Genomic DNA, 17,824 nt, shown 5'->3' with positions numbered 1-17,824 from the left:
ATCTACCCGTACCAAAAGGCTAGTGAGACTAAGCAATCAGTCTACCCTGCCAGTAAGTTAACAACATAAAAGTCTGTATCTGTAATTATGCAACATCTGAGGAGGTCTTTTGGAAACATGAATGCAAGCAAGAAGAACATTGAAAGACGTATTGTCGCATATCCCCCAGCTGGCATAAGGAGAAAAACCTCTTTTTGATCAGAACAGCAGGATGGTGAAAGAAGATGAAAACAAACATGAGAATTTGGTTTAGAAAGCCAAACTGAAACACCTTTTTTATTTTTTAATTAAGTATTTGTATTTGTATTAATTATTTTAGTTTTTGTGAGAAGAAACAGGAACCTACTGATAATTATAACAGGTTTGTTTTAACTTTCTGAAATCCTTCAGAGGGGTGCACAGAACAACAAAACCAATGTAGACAGAACCCTACCTATTTTAGAGATACTCTAAAATTCAGCACTTAGTATCAAAGGGCCCACATTCTACATGCAAGTTGGACTCACAAAGAGCATTTTTCAGTAAGGTTTTGTGGACTTCAAGTGCCATTTGTTCTTCAAGCTTGCTTGAATAGACTCAAGTTAACAGAAAACAGTCTACGTATGTATAAATTAAGTAACCATAAGTAATTTGGGATGGCTCAAGAACTTACAGCAGAAAAGAATGTCCCTTAATCTAAGAAGACAGAAAGTCACTTTGGGAGGTTCTAGAAAAAAAAAAAAAAATGCTACTTTTAGCTCATGTTGTAAAGGGAATCAACCAATCAGCCATTCCATATGAGTGTGGCTCTACTGAAAGATAGAAAAAAACAAACAAACAAACAAACAATGAAGAGGTACTGAAGAGGATGCTTCTGTAAGTACAAACACCAAGTGATGAACAAGACCTACATCAGAGGAAAACCTAGCATGCATCTTCAACACTGTACAGAGAAGTCATCAAGGACAAGAATTAACAGTTAAAAACTATACAAGGAAGCATTGCTTTCTTCTAAAAAGGTATATGGAAATAATTTCACTAATAAATAAAACACTGACATTCACAACTCATATGAATTAAACTGGTCTAAATCTTCAGGAGAAAGTGAAAATAGTACAGAACGTTTTTTGTTTTTTTTTTTTTTTTATTTTCCTCTTCAAAAGCAGAAAGAGTGCCCTCTATCAAAAGATAGACTGTTGCAGCATATAAATTTGTGTCAATCTTCTTGTGCTTTCTGTTCAGGGGATAGAGAACACAGGGTCATCTTTCCTATTAGATTGTTTACAGTTATCAAACACCTACATAAATCAATCTTTGTTTCTACTTAATTCATTAAGGAGTCTCTAAAACTACAGTAACATGATGTAAAAGTTTCCAAGCAATTCCTGTGAGAACTACTTAAGTTATTTTATGAATCAATTTGGATTTCTCTTTAATTCTCCTATGTTCACAACTATGAAACGTATATGCTCCTTGAATGTAAGAACTGCATGAAAATGGTCCAAAAGAAAAAAAAGACACGGAAACTGAGGTGTGAGGCAGTCAGTCCTCTTCCTACTTCTGCTTATTATTATTATTGTTGATTTTTTTTTTTAAATACCATCACTGAGATAACCCAATGCATGATACAGTCCCCACATCCTCACCAAACTGCTTTGCTGTTCATCTTTCCCAGCAAGTTTTCAAACCTGCTTCTCTAGACAGAGCATCTGGAGGCTACAAAAGCATGACTTGTATTTCTCCATCAACCACATTTATTTGTGTGATGTTTTTTCCAGATCTGGAAGTTTTTCAATTAGTGCTTTATGGTCCATGTTGATACTGGCTATGAGTCCTCCCTCATTGCCATCTGAGCCAGTGTAACTAATTTCTTCACCCGTCAGAGTAGTCATGTGGCCACCCAATGCTCTCAACACTGCATTTCCAGCACATATGTCCCACTTCTTAATATAGGTGACATGGATATACACATCAGCTTCTTCTTGATTCTTTTCAGCCACGTCAAGGAGAGCCAGCACTTTGTAACCTACAATAATTGGTCAGAATAAAAAAGTTAAACCACATTTTCCAATTCCACACAAAGGAAAAACCTAACAGTAACTGTTAATAACTTGCATATGCAAAATACAGGAAAGTGATGTCATGAAGTATATATCCTGCCAGTGCACTACAACACTGAAAGCACCAATAAACCTGCCTGCCATCTAACCTATACAGAAAATTGAAATAAAAATCCCATAAGAACAAAAAACACTTCCTCAAGATTCTTTTAGACAGACTTTACCTATGTGTTACATAGACTTATTTAGACACATGTTAAAAGAAGTAAACTATAAACTCAAATATAGTTTTGCTCTTACATTCAAATATTTATTCCCTGATCACTATATTACAGTGAAGTCTACTTCTTTTTCTGGCTTTTTATTACAAGAAAGATGCATAGATATACACCACTCTGTCACAGCAACTTAGTCCAGGGCCATTTATGTCTATCATAGTACAAAGTTATTGCTTAAAATAGCATTCTTTTCTTTATTTTACAGAGATTTTTTTTTTTTTTTTATTCAACCAATCATTTTTTGTTTTGTTAAACTTTTTCTCATTTGCAGAGTTAAGCCCAGGCCCAATATTATCAGCTGCACTTTCATCACCTCTGTCATAAGAAAATTGATTTAGATTCACTGTCAAGAGCCTAAACAAGATCATCTTCTCCAGCTTTCCACATTAAAGACTTAAAAAGACACATTTCTGTAAAATTCAAATTTTGTATGGATTTTGGAGATCTAAAAACATCCATTGCTTTACACTAGTGAAGCAATATATTGCATATATTTGCATTATGCCAGTAAAATGCAAAAGGATATTGCGTAAGGTTATGAAACATAGCTAAAAACTCCTCAGACTGAATGCAGGACAGATAGCAATGGTCTTCAGTTACAACACTTTCCTATTTCCTGATGTAAATGAAAGCAATAGTATCAATCTTTAATGGCTTTTTCTTGTAACACTGTCTAATTAATGTACTATTAGTTATCTAGGAACCAGCTGATTCTCTTCCATGATTCTTTACTTGGTCACACATTCTTTTACCTTCCACAAAGGCATCAGCACTTTCAGTGAATGTATACCAATGTTCAACAGGACCAAAACAGAACACTCTGGTCCAGGGCTAGATACACACAAACTGCCTGAAGCAGGTTTGCATTCAGGTTTCTATAGTCAAGAGATACTGTGTCCCTACTGCAGAGCGCTTGCTTCTGGGAACATGAACAAAAGAGGAGAAAGAACTCATGTCACACTAATTTCCTTTTGTCTAATAATGGCTACCCCTTCAAATAGTTTGAAAGCAATAAAATTGATAGAACGTTTAAAGAACCAAACCTGCTCCTCCAGCGGGGATTATCACAGTCTTATTTCCAAAAGTCTGCCGTGCAACTTGCTCCACTTTTCCTGCGTGGGAGCGGGATACAATAATCCTTGGAGTCTTGTCATTGTAGAAGGAACGAGCTTTTACATTTGACCCACCATCCACCATTGCCCAGGCTACAAGAGAAACACAAACGTCACTTTATGAAAAGCTCTCTGTTAAGCATACAGATAAAAGAATACTCTTTGGAGAAGACTAAAGCGACTCAGTTATCCTCTGTAAGAGCAAAATTTAGGATTGACTGAGGGAAGTCCACATGTGCACAGAAGCATAAAAGAAAAAGAAACAGCTCCACACACACAGCTTTGTGCTTATGGACTACTCCTATATCATGCTTTTAAGTGCACAATAAGGCGGAAAAAATCCCAAAAATAGCTCGCAACTGAAAAATCATTAAAGTTAGAAGACATTTCTGAGGCAGATCTAGATCCAATTTTTCCTCAAACAATTCTTCAGTAAAAACCAAAAACATTCTTCAGTAAAAACCAAAAACGACCCTTCAAAAAAGACAGCAAAAATGTTACCTTATGTTCTACTGCTACAAAGGATAATCATACTAAAGAAGGAAGTGAAAACATTTGATAGTGCATTTTGGAGGACTGGTTTTATTATATGCAACCTACTACTTATTTCATCATGCAATTCAAAGCCAAGCTTCGTAGGTGGCATCTCCTAACCATTAATTTGACATTTACTTAGCAGACTAACCAGCAATTGCATCTCAGTAGAGGACCACATTATACAGCAACAGACTGAGCTGTGTGTAATGACAACAGTGACTTTTTCATTGCTTTGTATTGGTGTGGTACTATTAGGAACAATTCCACTCACAGCATGCTGTTACTTCCAGCTTGGAAAATGAAAACTCTTCACACAGAATGACAGAATTAATTGCATTTCATCTGACACCATGTCTGAACATGTCAGACTTTTTTAAACAAGTTAAATCCTCAAGATTACAGTGCTGAAAAACATTTATTTACATACAAGTTGATACTTAGAAAATACAATCCAATAAGCCCTTCAGGATTCTTAAAGAATACCAAAATATAGCACATACTTAAACAACATAGCTTAATGGAAAACACTGCTTGTTGGACTGCATGATCTTAGAGGTCTTTTCCAATCTTGGTGATTCTATCATTCTATGACTGGTAATCAGGTTCATATTTAAAGAAGGTAAAATGTTTAGATCAAAATATTAAGTGTTCAAAAAGCACAAAAGAGAACAAAATTCATACATTAAGTCAGTTCCTGTGCAAGAACTACAACATAACAACTCTAGAGGTCAGTATTGCCTAAGGAAAAAACAAGAAGAGAAATTCTTCTTTCAAGTGTATACTATATGAGATGAGAACACTAAAACTACTTCGAAGCATTCAGAAGCACACATGGCCACAGAGTGCCAAACGTGAACTTATCTTCACTGATACCTCATTAGTACTAGTGACTTAATTAGGCCAGGAATATGCCTTAATAAAACACAACAGATACTCAATAAGGCTACCTTAGACAGTCTTGCCTGATACATAGGAACAGTTGCCATTAAGATCTTTCATTTATCTCTGGATGCAATTTCATAGACCCAAGTTCTGCTGCAGTTCTGCTAAAGACTGTTAGCACATACAAGACCAGTCAGCATGTATATAGGTTTTATTTTCTTTGGTTTCCTACAAGCACTCCTATTGAAGAAATCTTAATTGTTAAACATATTTTCCATTAGTTGTGTTTGTTTTTTTTTGTTTGTTTGTTTAATTTATTCGTTTGTTTTAAATGCATCATTTTCTATTAAACAGAGACAGCGTTTTCCTTTGGGGCCTCACAGCACACTGATAGCTCTGGATCCGAGGTCTGCAGTGCTGTTCTTTTGCACTCAAGTATTATTTTCCTCATTTATATCCAGAGATTTTCTCTCAAACATCAAATTTTAGTTAACACTATGACAGAAGAGATCAGAAATATACAAAGGGATAAAGATACCTGTATATGCCGAGAATGGCTTATGTATCACTCCTATTACTGGTTTCCCATTTACAGCCACACAAACCATTGTTGTGACATACTGCCGAAGATCCTCTGTGGGCAAAATGAAAGGAAGAAAGTTCATGGACAGATGTTCAGAATGCAGGAAAAAAAGCAGGTTGGACATGATATAAACACTGCCCTTTAAAGACTAGCCTACTTTCTAACTGGTACAATTACATAACTTTGTTTGATCTTCAAATAACTTTGTAGATAGCAAAAGATTTTACAGGCTCCCAGTTCCCCAGCAGTTTTTCTTCTTCAGTAGATGTACCTTGTGCTTATACAAGAGCCACTGCTAATAATTATCTTATGTAGTGTCTTCATAGAATCTGTGCTCTTAAATTCTCCCTGCTATGCCCCATACTCTATCTTCTACAGTTTCAAAGCTGAAACATTCAAACACTGAAGAACATTCACCTTGTAAGTGACTATATCAATAGAATATTCAGCTACCATTTCAGTTGTACTGCCTTAAGCTGCTTAAGTGACATCTTAAAACATATGAAAAAGAGAGACTGAATTATATATCCTTTTCAAAAATCGGAAACAAGAAGTCATTTTAATCAAGTTAAATATATTCATTTATTCTTTCCTTTACAGAAAGGAACAAAAAAATTCTGAGCTTAGTGTTATCACAGTAATAACTGAAATCAAGACATGCAATACCAGCAGAACCTGTAAGTGGCATTACCATCTATTTTAGTAATTACTTTGTTGCAAAGAATTCCTCAGTTATTTCAGAATTGGAACGCATAAAAGTAATGCTATGGTGTGACAGCTATACAGATTTCATTATAAAAATGTGCTCAGTGTAACACATCAGCTTTGATAGAGCACACTCTAAATACGTATCAGTATTTAGAGATGCCACTTTAAATACTTACCATTTTGCCTTTAGTAAAAAGACAAACATTAGAATTACACACCTGTGTACTCTTGTGTAGCATCTAATGGATCAATCCAGACAGTAACACTTTCTGCTGGAACCTCTTTAGGCTGTATTTTTTCTTTTATATCTTCAGGAATATTGCGATCCCAAGAGACTGTCTCCTGATCAGTTGTATCAACACGTTCCTCAGAGTTTATCTACGATAAGAAAACAAAAGCAGGTGCATTAATTTATCAGATGCAGCAACTGTAGAAGTGGAAAAGTTAGAAAATCTTGTATGCATCTGTTTCTCCCTTCACCTCAAACTACAACAGCACACACTGGTCATTTTTCAGCAACTGACAAGTTGCTAACATCATGTTACAAGTAATGAAAAATCACAATTCACAGTTTTATCGTGAACCACACCACAGTTGGACGCCATAATTCTGACTTCAACTCTTCCAATGGAGTGTTCCCATTGTAAGAATTCTATCTTTTACTCAGAATTTAAATGCAGTTGCGTCAAAGATACAAGCAGAATATTCAGTTCAGGATGCTTGTACAGTATACAGCTACAGTGGAGATCTAATACTGTACTTACACTGACCAGTAAACAAAGATTCAAGTGTACAGTTCTTATCAGTACTTTGCGGACTGTAGTATGACACGTGGGATTAAGAATCCTAGGTTATATTCCTGCTTCAGGGATTGAATAATGACTAGCAATATAAGCAGCTCAACTGGATGTAACCTTTACACAGCTGTCAGATGTGTTTTATTTTATAAACAAGTCAGTAACATTCCTCATCTGTCTTTAGGGTAGATTAGGCCAAGAAACTAAGATAACCTAGAAATAACATTTATAAACAGCAGTTAATAATATTTAACCTTGTTGTCACTTGCTGTCTAGCCTACTGAATTTTATTCTTGAACACAGAGTGTTACACAGAACCATAGAATTAAATCCCTCACAGGCAGTGATATCTTCCCTCAGATCAAGCTGCCTGAGCCCCATCCGACCAAACCCTGAATGCCTCCAGAGACAGGGCATCCACAACTCTTCTGAACCTGTGCCTCACCACTCCCTAAGAATTTCCTCCTAACACCTAACTTAAATCTCCTCTTTTAGCTTAAAGCTGTTCCCTCTTGTTCTATCACTACCTGCCAGTCTGAAAAGTCAATCTCCCTCCTATTTATAAGCTCCCCTCAAGTACTGGAAGGCTACAGTGAAGTCTCCCCAGCACTTTCCCTTTTCTAGGCTGAACAAGCCCACCTCCCTCAGCCTGCCTTCATAGGAGAGGTGCTCCAGCCTTTTGATCACCTTTGTAGCCCTTCTTTGGGCCTGCTCCAACAGCTCCATGTGTTTCTTGTGCTGGGGGCCCTGGATGCAATACTCCAGATGGGGACACAGAAGGGCAAACCAGAAGGAGACGATCTCCTCCCTTGTCCTGTTGACCATCCCTTTTTTGATGCAGATCAGGGTACAGTTGGCTTTCCAGGCTGCAAGCTCACACTGTTGGCTCATGTCGAGCTTTTCATCCATCAACCACGGGTTTGTCTCCATAGGGATGTTCTCAATCCACTTGTCCCAGTCCACACTGATAGTGGAGACTGCCCATTTCAGAACAGAGATCAGAGCTCTGTCCGTTAGTGCAACTCACGACCCCATTCTGCTGAAGGGATGAACATTCTGCAAAACCCAGTACTGTAATTTCAGCTGAAGTAGTAAGACAGCTTTGAGTCACAACAGATTCATCTGACACAGAATACTGTACATAATGATATCTTACACTACAAAATATATGTCCCCACAGTTCCTCATGCAGGGTTACACAGGTCAACCTGCCTCAGTTCACACTTACTAGCTTACTACAATTTCATGCATGGTTTACAGGAGAGCTGTAATATAACTGAACAAAGGTAATGCCAAATGGAATTCAAATAAATTCAACTCATTTCCTTTTAGCACCTCAGTTACATCAGGAGACTGGTACTTCTTTGTTCTTTCTACTGACAGTAAAAAGGAAGGCACTATCACTGTGCCTTTCATGCTTTAGCCTATAAGAAGCCTTCAGCAATGCATCTAATCCACTAATTATTCATTAGAACAATGAAGCTTGTTGCTCAGATGTGTTTTTTAAATGCCTAAGTGTACTCAACTTGGACTTTTAAGACATTCCAGAATATAAGAAAAGCCAGTTTAGAGGCAAGCTAAATCAAATGTAATTCTAAAATGATTTTTTTTATTGATTAGTTCTGATGTCCAGCCATGTCAAAATGTCAAGCAGACATGGGATGCGAGGTGTCTACCACTTACAGCCACCTATTTCACCTTATTGACTACAGAAGGAGTCTGCAATCATATTAGCTTGGATCCAGATATCTAACTGCTAAAGCAGATGAATATCCTTTAACTAAACAAACTTATTATAGATGTCACAGATAAGTGACACTGAAAAACAATGAAAATAAAGAAGTGATCAGATTAGGTCAGGCTGAATGGGTCTCTGAGCAACCTGATGTAGCTGTAGATGTCCCTGTCTTTGTATGGGAGTTGGGCTAATTAACTTTTAAAAGACCCTTCCAACTCAAATCATTCTTTAATTCTGCATTTGAATGTAACAGACTTTGTATCAGTAGGATTTTCACTGAATTTACTTGACAAGAAAAGACACCATACATCTCAGCTGTAACAGATTATTAGCAAAGGGTTAAAGGCCATCTTGTTCAAAAGGACTGAAAAATGAAGAAGCAAGCAAAACTTCAACATCTCCAGCCACGTCATAGCTGTCTTTTCATGTAAAACCAGTATTTGAAGCACAACACGCCAAGCAGAACCCTTGAAGTTGCCATGACATTTACAAATTAAACATCTGTCATTGTACGATCAACCTGATGATTGTGTTTTTCCCAGGGGGAACCGTTCAGCAGAGTCAAAACAAGTAGCTCCACAGACTTGGCAGGCTCAACACAACCTCCGGGCAGTTCAAGTTCTGCTATAGCATATCAGGCACCTCTATAAGAAATTGCATTTTAACAAGAAAAGAAAAAAATTGGCAACAAAATACATTTCCTCAATAGAATGCAGAACAAAGGCTGCTTCCAAAAAAGTTACTAGAGTTGGAATCAATTCTATAAAAAGGAAAGAAATATCTCGTTACACTTGTTATTACAGTAAAATTAGAGATTTGCACAGTAATAGTTGCTGAGATTTTTGGTTTCAAAGGCTAAGTTCTGGAATTAAAATGCTAGCCCAGCTGATATGAAGTACTGCGTTGCATCTTTGGAATTAAAGACACCTCCAATGCCAAATCCCATATCCACATGTGGCTGATGGTGCTGAGGATGTGGCAGTGTGAACTTCATGACTTGCATCTTTCTTTCTCTGAGATGCACCAGAGATTTCGCCCAGAGGCTGAGAAATCTCCTTCTTTGTGATATTCAGAAGCTACCCGACCATGGGCCTGGCATCCTACTCTGGGTGTCCTTACTTGAGCAGGGCTTGAGCCAGAAGGACCCTAAGGTCCCTTCTAGCCTCAGCTATTCTGTGATTCTCTGCAAGTATCTAAAAGGTACTGTTTTCAGAGAAACACCTACTACTTCAGAAATTGTGTAACTCATGATGTTGCAGCATTTATATTGCTAGTGCAGTCTCTTGCAACAGTCATAACTAATCTGCCAGAAAAAACAGTGGAAAAAAAGATAGCAGTGCCGTGGTCGTATAGACCCCGTGACACTAGTTCCATTTTCTGCTCTTCCTCTGCAAGCCACCTGAAAGAAACAGTCATCTGGGTCACTCACTCTTCTACCAGTATTACCATTTATTCTGCATCCTCGGCTCAATACAACTCATAGGCCACGCAGAAACTCACAGCCATTCCACCACCTGCATATACTAAATTTATTTATTGTTATGAAACTGTATTATAGGTCTGCATAATAATGTTGCCTTACAGAGAATCACCAGTCCTTAGTACTGGGAACTTTTGTTCTTTTACTTTAAATACAAGAGAACATACCAAGAAAACGTGCCTTTGTATTAATATGATGGCACTTTTTACTGCTTGATGTTGAGTTCCTACCTGCCATTCCTATTTGCTGGAAGCTTCCAAAGGCTGTGACCTTATATTTCAACCTTTTCTGAAGCGATATGGATATGCAGTTGACTCAACTGCCAAGTCTTCAGCTATGGTAGATTAACAACCACAGTGCTAAATGCTTTAGCACTTTTTATTTACTGTTTATTCCAGCAAGATACTCTCAAACTGTTAACATACCTAACTATAAAGTTGCAAGTTTCTACACTTGCTATCACCTACTCTTAAGAGTTCGATTTAAATAGCAATCCAGCTTACATATGTGCTTATTCCTGAAAGTCTTTTAGATCCCCCTCTGGTAATAAAGTGCTCTCAGTTCCAAATCTTGATGCTTTTTTGTTAGTAATAGAAAACAATTACTATTCCACTCAACATAAACAAGACAGTTCAGGTAACAACAAGATGTATTCATATTCTGACTTGTGAATTTGCAATTCCAAGTACAATAGTTCAAGAACAGAGCGATCAGCTGAATGGGTAACTCCTGTGATTCAAACAGGAACATGAAACAAAATGCCTAAAGACCCAGATGAAGCAGCACACAGGAGCATCAGCAAAACACTAACAGGTTCTTGACTTCACTTTTCTATTTTCTTAGGGCATTTGCTCTGCTTAACAGACACAGTCAACTCGTCAGTCATTACGCAATGTGTGCCTTACACACACTTAAGATTCAAACTGAACTTGGCCATTTGTATTCAAGTGATTCAAGTGATCAGTTACTTGGTTAGGCTTCAGAAGAGCATTCAGAGGAGAAAGGTTCCCTCAGCAGCCTTTGAGCTCCTCCATTTACCGAAGCTTCCCTTGCACAGCCACACGTCCCACCGTCACCACCCAGCTCTGAGAGGGGCATACTCCCACATACTGGAGGCTGGGCTCTTTTACCTTTGTTTGCTCAGTTGCTGACTTCTCTCTCAATTGTACTAGAGGGGAAAGCTGCCCCATTTTCTTGCATCCTGACTTACAATGAATGGAAGGTGGTAAAAACAGCAGAAATACAACAGAGGAAATTGCACGGATCACAGGAGTTACACCTGTTGAAACAACTAAAACCTAAGAACAATAAAAGTAATAAAACGTCACTCCCTCGCTAGTCCACAAATTGTTTCACTAAATTCACATTCACAGCTCTGCACAGACAGAAGTTCAACAGAAAGAAAGGAATGACCGGCTTGCTGTAAGTGCCACAGCACCACTTGTCAACCTAAGACCCCAGCCACGCAGGAGCAGAGAACAGCACGTACACAGCAGCTCCAAGGAGCTCTGTGTTCTGTGAGGCACTGCACCAGCACAGAGCTCCAGATGCTCAGCTGACAGACCAGACAGCCCTGCTGCAAGCACAGCGCTACTGGTAATTATACCTGCAAAGATATGATCACAGAGCCTGGTACCATGAAGTTGGGGGTTTAATTTCATTTTGGGTACAGACTCAGCAAGAGTCAGCGAGCATCAGGTAAAACCCATATTAAAAAGTGTATGCTCAGCCAACATCTACTGATGAGAATACAGATTAACATTCATGCTTCTTGCTTTACTTACAAATATGCTTGTAATCACTATGATCATGATGGCCAAAAGAATGTCAACTTTCTTAAAGCCCTAAGAACTAAGAATGCCTTTCTTCCAACATGAAGAAACAAATTACTGTGTTTACGCTGGAGAGCACCGAAACCCTTCTAAAATCTAAGTAGCATTTTGTTCTTAAGATCTAGTCCTTTGACATACCTATCTTACTCCACTGAATTAGTTATCAGATGCAGAGCTTGCCATCTTAGGCCCGGAAAAGAGAAGGCTCCTGATTGTGGCCTTTCAGTACCTAAAGGGGAGCTAGAGGAAAGAAGAGGACAGACTCTTTAGCAGGGTCTATGGTGATAGAACAAGGGGAAATGGCTTCAAGCTTAAAAAGGGTACATTTACTCAAGGTACATGTATTTTTATTTTATTTTATTTTTAAACAGTGAAGGCGGTAAGGCACTGGAACAGGCTGCCCATAGAGACGGCAAATGTCCCATCCCTGGAGACATTCAAGGGTAGGCTCTGGGCAATCTGATCTAACTATGCATGTCCCTGTTCACTGCAGGGGAGTTAGACTAAATGACCTTTAAGAGCCCCTTCCAGCTCTAAGGATTCCATGATTCTACTCTATTCTAAATAGATAAAAGAACCATTAGGTTCAGGGCAGCATCAAGACCAATGAAAAGATGCTTAAAGGGAAAGGCTGGGAAGAGAAGACTTGATTTCCATTATAGTCACAATAAACCAAGAAGAAAATAAGGGTATTTCTTTGCTCAATATTCAATATTCAGAAAACAAGACATACAGCTGGCACAACTACAGAGAAAAAATATCAAAGTACTGGTCAAAAATAAGCACAAACTGCCTAAGGAGGGGGAGAGATCATCTGAGTTAGCAAGACTGAAATCTGCATCCTGTGAAAGTCATGGCAGTGTAGTGCAGAAGCAAAAAAGCAGAACTACGTGTGCCACTTTAAAACTGGCTTTTTCAATGTGAGAACAGGACTTTGGCCAAAGCTCACATTTAAGGAGAATGCACCTCCCTAGTAAATCATTCCCACCCCTTTGTGCAAGTACACTGTTCCTTCTGATGTGTTGATGCAGTCTGTCAGTAGAGCCGCAATGCAAAGTGAAGCATTTAAGTATTCTTAAAGTGTTACTTATTTTACACTTTTCACCTTGGATGCATTCAGATATCAAGTTTGCAACACCAACTTCCACGCAGGCAGCACTGTTAAAACAGAATACCCTGACATGTAGTGCTCAGATAAACTCTTGTAGTGGGTAATGCTAATGAAACTCCTGAACAAGTCATCTGTTCAAACAGAGCAGATCTTCCAGGCAGAGCACATCCAGGATTCTTGACAGTTTCCAACTGGATTTGGAATCATAGGTTCTCCTCTCCACTCGCTCCATCCTTTACCAGGGCTGGCTTGAGCATCACGTTAAAGCCTTCACCCAGTTCCCAAAGCCAGTCCTTATTTCACAAATGCTGGGCAAGGAGTAAGTTGAGCTGCATGGAGAAACAACCCAAAAACCAAACAGTGAAGTAACCCAGAAAAGGTAAATAAGTAAAGTGGAAAGATTAAGAAGAGATGATTTTAGCTGGATCAGACCCCTGAGTACTTCTTAGCATGACAAGCAAATAGAAGAAGACAACATTGCTGAGGATAAATCTCAAGCCTGTGGCTGCAGTTGAAGACTTTATCAAGAGAAACCATTGTGCATATTTGACCATGAAATGCATTTTGAAGTCACCTGCACACAAGCTTCATAGGAGATGCAAATTTTCACTGCTTGCACTTGACTGCACTGAGACAACCCTGGCCAATATCTGAGTTAGAAAGGACTTGCCACCCGCCCGTGCCTTTTGTTGGGGGGTATAGCAACAATACACAGTACTGTTCCATTTCCTATGCAGTCATAAAACTGAATTGATCTGTTGCTCTTCCGTTTCATCCAACCTTGCTGCAACAGGTTTTAAATGCAAATACGTACATTTGTATCAAACAAAACTGGCGATGTAAGCAGTGGAGTTACACTGTAAATGAAAACAGCATTACTTGCAAAACATTTTCTTTATGTATTAATCATTTTTCCCCTCTTCTTCCCCTCAAATTTTGATACATATATATACATATATTTTCAAATCACAACTAAATGAATTGTGAGAATCCTCCCAGATTTATTTCAGCTTCCACATGTGAAGGTCTAGCTCTTCCTATATTCTCTTAATAACCACTCCCTAGAAGAAGTTCTACTTCAGACAGACTGCACATCTTGTGCTCTGCCAAGCAGCATGATACAGGACATCCATGACTGCTCACTGACTTCGGTTTATTTCAGTCAAATGACTTCTCCCCGTAGTTATTTTTAAACATTGGAAAGCCACAATTTATCATGAGCTTAACGTTGAGATACCCGTTAAGCTTAGAGCTTCCATGATGCAAGTAAATCAGTATTTTGCTTTACTCACAAACTTTGTTGAATTCTTTCAGTTTTTGTGTGACAGTTCTTTTGTTACCACTGTCTTCTCGAGCAAAAATAGAGAAGGGTTTCTATTTTACTTGAGCAACATTCTTTATGCCGGAGTGTCCATCTGTACCTGGAGATAAGGCTGCGGCCTTATTGCTTCACATGAAAGATGTCTCAGAAAAACTTCATATCGTTATCAACACAAATTACAGTTCTGTAAACAGTAGGAATTTAAAATAAAGGATGCAAGAGATACATAACAGAATTACTGATGAAGATGATCTTGTCTTCACACCTGAAAATTTTGTACTCTAACATGCAAATAGTTTTTTTTTTTTTTTAAAAAAAAAAAAAAAGGCTTTAGTTGGAAGGGACCTCAAAGATCATTCAGTTCCAATCCTCCTGCTGTGCATAGGGTTGCCAACCACTAAATCAGGCACCAGATCAGGTTGCTCAGAGCCCCATCCAAATTGGCCTTATACACCTTCAGGGATGGGGCATCCACAATGTACCTCTCTGTGCCAGAGCCTCACCACTTCAGCATGCTACAGCCTGAGACAGCATGTTTTACCAACATACACAGTTTGGTAGATATTTCTTACATACCTAATGAAAGAAGGTGTTATCATTCAGATCATATACTTCAAATATCCCAGAGATGACTTGTCAGAGTTAGAAACACTAAATCAGCTGAAGGATTTGTCAAACTCACTATTCCTCATCCTCTTAAACTCTCAAGCTCATTCAATCTAACGGAGTAGAGAACCAGGGAGAAGATAAAGCCATACACCTGAATTTTACCTGGTTCTGGGATGTATATAAACGTGATTGATTTCAGAATTTGTGAACATATCTGTGCTTCAGGGAGTACCATCAGTTTTTGAAGGATAGCAGAAAATGCTATCTACTTGGAAAATACAGCAAAACACTGTTTTCAAGCATGGAAAGCTCAATATTCATGTCCTTCAAGGAGAAAAGACCCATGTCAGACCGTCACCTGAGAGGGGCACACACAGGCAGCCACACACAGAGCATGCACTGCACCAAGCTCTAATCCCAAAGCAAATCCCCAGCCTTGAGTTAACACAGAAAGCCTTTATACCTACACAAAGGCAATCCCTCCTCCTACAGAGGGGTCAAAATGCGTTACTTTCAGCAGCCACACAGTCACACCATAACAATCCGGGACTTTTCCTTCAACACAGAGTTTCTTAAGGCAGCTTGTCACTAACAGACAAACCATTCACCTTCAGAGCATGGCCTGAAGGCGTGCCAATACTCTTGTAGAGAAAGATGAAGAACTTAACTCCACATCAACAATCCATAATCTGATGGTTTCACAGTGAATGTGGTCCGTACAGCACTTTACGGAGAGACACACACCCAAAGGACCCTCTAACCAGGCACTGAAAACCGACTAAATGCCTGCTTACAGGAGCTAGAAGGGCTTGGATCTCCTCACCCTCCCAACCCCTTCCTCCCACTGACGATGAGGTGGCACCGCCACAAAGTCAACCACGAAAAGAAGCGCGTTTCCTGCGCCCCGTCCCCAGCCGGACGCCGACACGTGTCGCTCCGCGAGCGGCGGCTGCACGCAGCACCCACCTACCTGCACGGCGGGAAAGGCGGCCCTCAGCAGGTGGAACATGCGGCGGTTGGACAGCAGATCGCCGCTCGTCAGCTTCTCCTCGGCCCCCTCCCGCGTCTTCCCCTTGGCCTTTTCGTTGAGCACGTTGCCATCGCGGACCCGCCGCACCTCCACGCCGCCCCGCACGGCCGCCAGCACAGACACGGCCAGCAGCTCCCGCAGGTCCACGTTGGCCGTCGAACCGCGGGATCCCTCGGGTCCGCCCGCCGCCGGCTCGCTCAGCATGAAGAAGGCGAAGCGGCCGGCCAGGAATCCGGAGTAGAGATGGTAGAGGACACCCAGCCCCAGCAGGCAGAACACGGCCATGCCGAGCGGGGAGAGGCGGATCCCCATGGGCGCCATGGCCGGGCGCAGCGGGGCGGTGCCGGGCACTTACTGCGGCCCCATGGCTCGGCTCGCTCCGCCACGGCGGGGCCGGCCGGCTCCAGCTCCCAGCGGGCTGGGGCGGAGCGGAGCCTGTCTGTATCCGGGTCGGGGGGGGCGGAGCGCCGCCGTGAGCACTGAGCATGTCTCGGCGGCCGGCCGGGGCTGGGGTTTTGCTGTGGGATCGCCTATGGGGGTCGAGGGGAGGGAGCGGTGGGGTGTGTTATGCACCTATGCTCATACCGACTTGTGTTTCTTGGAGGTGTTAAGCTTTTGGAATCACAGAATCACTGAGGTTGGAAAAGACCTCTGACTTTGTCTGGTCCGGCCATCAGCTCAACACCACCATACCTGGTAACCATAGAATCATAGAATTGCTCAGATTGGAAAAGACCTTAAAGATCATCAAGTCCAACCACAACCTAACCGTACTACCCTAACTAACAACCCTCTGCTAAATCATGTCCCTGAGCACCACATCCAAACGGTTTTTAAACACATCCAGGGGTGGTGACTCAACCACCTCTCTGCGGAGCCTATTCCAGTGCTTAACAACAATTTCTGGAAAGAAGTGTCCATGTCCCTCTGTGCCATATCTACACGTTTCTTGAACACCTCCAGGGGCGGTGACTCCGCCACTCCCCTGGGCAGCCTGTGCCAGTGCCTCTCCACCGTTTCTGTGAACAAACATTTCCTAATATCTGACCTGAATTAACAACGCGAAAGCTTAGCCCCACTGTAAGATTACCCTTGCAAGCTAAAGTTGCTGAATCATCTCCCCCTTAACTCTTCCGTTTCAACAGCACCTTCAGTTATGTGGGTGCATACGATGTGTTGCACTGTATCCAAAGTGCCACTGTGCAGGGGCTACAAACCAAAGAAAGCATTACATTTTAAATGAGATTCAAAAGAGCTGGATTTTACTCTTAGTAATGCTGGTATTTAACTTTCTAGGTTACTAGGCAATACCTGGAGTGTCCAAATTTTCCTATTTTTCTTTTCCTTTAAGACTTTTTTTTCCTGTGCAGTTGGTTCTCTAACAGAACAGCTTGAAAGAATGCCCTGTTCATTTGCCTTTTTTTGAATTCACGATTCAGCATTCAGGCTGGACGTCAGGAAATACTACTCTAAAAGAGTGGTCAGGCACTCGAATGGACTGCCCGGGGAGTGGTGGAGTCACCAACCCTGGAGGTATTCAAGGAACGTTTGGACACTGTGTTGAGGGACATGGTTTAGTGAGAACTATTGGTAGGTGGATGGACTGGGTGATCCTGTGGGTCTTTTCCAACCTTGGTGATTCTATGATTCTAATTTCATACAGTAATAATGAATGCCAATATCTACAGCAACAGTGAATATTAGGAAAGAGTAAACTTGTGTATGCAATGAACATGAGACCAGCATAGGTGGGCGTTTACATAAGTT

General features: G+C 40.4%; 1 protein-coding gene across 1 annotated transcript; it reads right to left on the bottom strand.

Moving 5' to 3' along the window:
- Positions 1-248: 248 nt before the first annotated feature.
- Positions 249-16,416, bottom strand: BPNT2 (3'(2'), 5'-bisphosphate nucleotidase 2). The gene is made up of 5 exons (XM_042808674.1): positions 15,998-16,416; positions 6,358-6,517; positions 5,387-5,482; positions 3,361-3,522; positions 249-2,005 (listed from the first exon to the last, which is right to left on the bottom strand). Exons 1-5 carry the CDS (start codon positions 16,376-16,378, stop codon positions 1,734-1,736), a joined length of 1,071 nt encoding a protein of 356 aa, XP_042664608.1. The 5' UTR covers positions 16,379-16,416; the 3' UTR covers positions 249-1,733.
- Positions 16,417-17,824: the final 1,408 nt, after the last annotated feature.

This window comes from Centrocercus urophasianus, unplaced genomic scaffold (genome assembly GCF_019232065.1).
Source record: "Centrocercus urophasianus isolate 14NV4802_14NV808 unplaced genomic scaffold, USGS_Curo_1.0 seq_11, whole genome shotgun sequence".
Lineage (NCBI taxonomy): Eukaryota > Metazoa > Chordata > Aves > Galliformes > Phasianidae > Centrocercus > Centrocercus urophasianus.
This window is presented reverse-complemented; position numbering and strand designations above follow the sequence as displayed.